This window comes from Camelina sativa, chromosome 13 (genome assembly GCF_000633955.1).
Source record: "Camelina sativa cultivar DH55 chromosome 13, Cs, whole genome shotgun sequence".
Taxonomy (NCBI): Eukaryota; Viridiplantae; Streptophyta; class Magnoliopsida; order Brassicales; family Brassicaceae; genus Camelina; species Camelina sativa.
In genome coordinates this window covers 8,399,727-8,403,084 of record NC_025697.1, presented here as the reverse complement: position 1 = coordinate 8,403,084, position 3,358 = coordinate 8,399,727, and the positions used below count along the sequence as shown (strand labels likewise).

Genomic DNA, 3,358 nt, shown 5'->3' with positions numbered 1-3,358 from the left:
ACATGTCAAGGAGAAGAAGTTAGCTTTGATAAAAGGAAAGTTTGAACTTTTGCGCAAACTATATAAATTATGGCAAAATCGATTCCAAATCCAACATACACAAGTTTGTTAACCATTATGTATAGTATTATTTTGTTAATCCTATGTGTATGTTTTTTTTTCTCCAAATAAAAAAAATGTGAAAATTTATCATTTTTATGCTTATATAGTATTCGGCTGATCAGTGTCCCGATTGATTTGTTGTCAAAACGATTTACAGATCCTTGAGTTTCCAAATAAGACAGATTTGACTTTTGTTGGTTTGTAATATTCCCTTCTTACATCGGAAACACAAATGAGCCTCTCCATGTGCTCACTTCCACTACAACAAATATGCACATTGTTAACCAGAGAAAAACGCTATCATAGGTCTTTGATAGCGTTTTCATGAGCGCTGTTTTAGGGCACTGTTATTATATGTACCCCATATACAATAGCACTTATTACGTATGCTATGTTATAAAAATATAACATAGCTTTAAGAAATTGCTATATTATCAAGATCATAATTTTGAAAAAATTTATACAACATTTGTTTTTTCGTGCTATGTTATAGTTTTATAGCATAGCTCTAATAAACTGCTGTATTATCAAGATTATAATTTTGCAAAAATTTATACAATATTTAATTTTTCGTGCTATGTTATACATATCTAATATAGCTGTTGCGAAATGCTGTTTTATCTTGTTTACTGTGCTATGGTATATTCTTTTATCATAACGTTTACCTGTACTTTTATAGCATTTTCTGATATGTGATTATAGCACACATAACCTGTTTTATAAAATCTCATAAAATCTGATTAATAAACGTCTCAGATCCAAAATACATAACAAAAGTCTCAAGAACATCAGTTTACCATCAAAGTCTCAAGAACATCCAAAATAAACAAGCAATCTCAAGTACTTAACATTACACAATAAAACCATCAGTTTAAGACATAATGACCTTGTTCTCTGGCCAAGCAATGCAGGAGCTAAGTGCATCTTCAATAATCTCTATTTCATCGGATGGCCTCCAAACTTTTACATTTTTCACCTTCACAACATCTATCCACACTTTAACTGCATTAGAACCCAAGCGAGTAAAGTGAACCTTATGTTCTGGATCATTTGTTCCCCATCGTCCTTCAGCCACAACCCTATTCTTTTCAGTTAAATCCATCAACTTGCACTTCTTATTCTCCTTGGAAATAACTTTATTAATGCGCTGCCATGTTTACAATATAAACCATCAGTCATCATATAATTAACAAAAACAACTTCATAACATATGAAAACACTTACTGGAGACTTCCTGAGAGGAGACTGTGATGGTAAAGTATTCTTTATTGGTGATATTGGACCCGTTGCATCATCAACAGGAGACTCAGAACCAGATGCAGACTTAGAAGACATAGATGCAGATTTGGCCTGCGATGCAGCCTTTGAAGCTGTTGCTGAAGTTTTGGACTCTGTAGCAGACTTAGAAGCTGTGGCTGCAGACTTGGCCTTTGATGCAGACAAAGAAGCATGTGATGTAGCATTCTGACCAGTTGGAGTTGAGGGATTTTCAAAATCAACCTTACTCAGGGGCCAAGATACGTAAGCCATCAAACAGTCCTCAAGAAATGACATTTCAGCTGTAGGTCTCCATAGTGATGTATCAGGCTGCTTTACTGAATCCACAAATACTTTAACTGCTTTTGGTCCAAGAGGAATTCCGTTAACCAACGCACTTGGTTCTTGTGTCTCCCAACGCCCCTCAGCAACAATGACGTCACCCTTAGACAAATCCAATAGTTTACATTTGTTTCCTTGTATACCCTGTTAAACACAATCAGTAAACAAATCCAATATAATTAATTAGCATTATAGACAGGGGTAATACATTGCTAACACATTGCTAGAAATTATAAATACCATAGGGGCAATGTCTTCCATTTGGATGTTGTTGTCTACCAGTCTACACTTATCAGTTGGCCATGCGATTATATGTCCAACAGCTTCTTTCATATGAAAGATCTTTTGTGCAGGTCTCCATAGAAATGCATCTGGTTTATATGCAGCTTCAACTAACACTTTGAGATCATAAGGGCCAAGACGACAGTCATTCACTATGTCATCCGGATCAGAAGAAAGAATCCGACCCTCACCAACATTTTCATCAATGTCAGACCAATCAACAAACACACACTTAGGATGTGCTCTTTTGTTTACACTCTGCAACAATTTCATGAGCAACTAAGAATCATAAACGACACTAAGAAGAATCACTTAGCTGATATGAAAAGAAGTAAGAATATGTTACTCTTGCAGCTGAGTTTTCATCCATTTCAGCTTCTGGTCTCTGTAACATAAACAAAAATAACATCAATTTATATTACTCTAACTGGCTGATGAATAGTAGAGAACTCTTAAGTATCTAACCTGATTCTTGATTCTGCCAAGTTCACTTTCCAAGGCATTGACCTGTTTTACTAATTTTACTTGCCGCTCTTCCATTTCAGCCATACACTTGCTCTGCATTTGTAAACAAGCTAATTTGGTCTTACTCATGCCTCTACCCATTGCCCTCAGCCTACCAGAATTGTCAGGTCCTAAAAGCTTGGCGAGGTGATCTTCATCTGGATTTGTTAAAAATGCTGGAGCATCACTTCCACCAATTTCAGCTGCTTTTTGCTGAAAAACATAAAGACAGTTTCAGGTTTTACTAGTCGATAACACACTATTTACTGGTGTACAACTCTATTCAGACTTACAATCAAATCAGCTGCATTCGTATCTACTGGTGTACCATCCTTTTTGGTGCGAGACTTGATCCAAACATCTAGTCTTGTCACGCTGGAAGGATCTTCACTTTCAGCTTTCTGTTCCAGAAAACAAAATTTCAGTAACAGTACAAGCACTATGTATAATAATAAACAACATAGTTGTAGTATATATGCTTGCCATTTCTTCTGTTAGTCTGCTGATCCCTTTACGACTAGTGGTGTGAGGTATCTGATTCTTTCTTTTTGCTTTATATTTCTCACTCACGGCCTAATAATGAAACATGTTAATTACTAATCACCAATCAACTACTAAACAATTATAATCACAAGTAATTACCTTAAATGCAGCACTAGTTTTGAGTTTGACAAATTTTTGCCAATCAACAGGACCAATATTTGGTGGTCTCAAATTCATCCTCTCTTGGTTATTTGCAGCCAAATTTATAGCCTTCACCGTGACAGACTTGTGTGATCGCCACAAATGTCCCATCTGGTGAATCACAGATATCCTTTGCCAATCTTCATCAAGCTCAAACCTTGCCTGCATTCACTTACACTCACACCAT

At 35.9% G+C, this 3,358-nt stretch overlaps 1 protein-coding gene across 1 annotated transcript; it reads right to left on the bottom strand.

The window, feature by feature from the left end:
* LOC104735972 lies at positions 2,267 to 3,347 on the bottom strand. The gene is made up of 5 exons (XM_010455874.2): positions 3,130 to 3,347; positions 2,971 to 3,060; positions 2,781 to 2,888; positions 2,449 to 2,700; positions 2,267 to 2,368 (listed from the first exon to the last, which is right to left on the bottom strand). The coding sequence occupies exons 1-5, from the start codon at positions 3,337 to 3,339 to the stop codon at positions 2,282 to 2,284; spliced, it is 747 nt and encodes a 248-aa protein (XP_010454176.1). The 5' UTR covers positions 3,340 to 3,347; the 3' UTR covers positions 2,267 to 2,281.

What these genes read in the sequence shown, in the direction of transcription:
- LOC104735972 (XM_010455874.2), bottom strand. Translation starts at nt 3,339, where the DNA reads ATGCAGGCAAGGTTTGAGCTTGATGAAGATTGGCAAAGGATATCTGTG. An exon ending in AAACTAGTGCTGCATTTAAG is followed by an intron (nt 3,061 to 3,129) that starts GTAATTACTTGT and finishes TTTCATTATTAG; the next exon opens with GCCGTGAGTGAGAAATATAA. An exon ending in TTGGCAGAATCAAGAATCAG is followed by an intron (nt 2,369 to 2,448) that starts GTTAGATACTTA and finishes TTTATGTTACAG; the next exon opens with AGACCAGAAGCTGAAATGGA.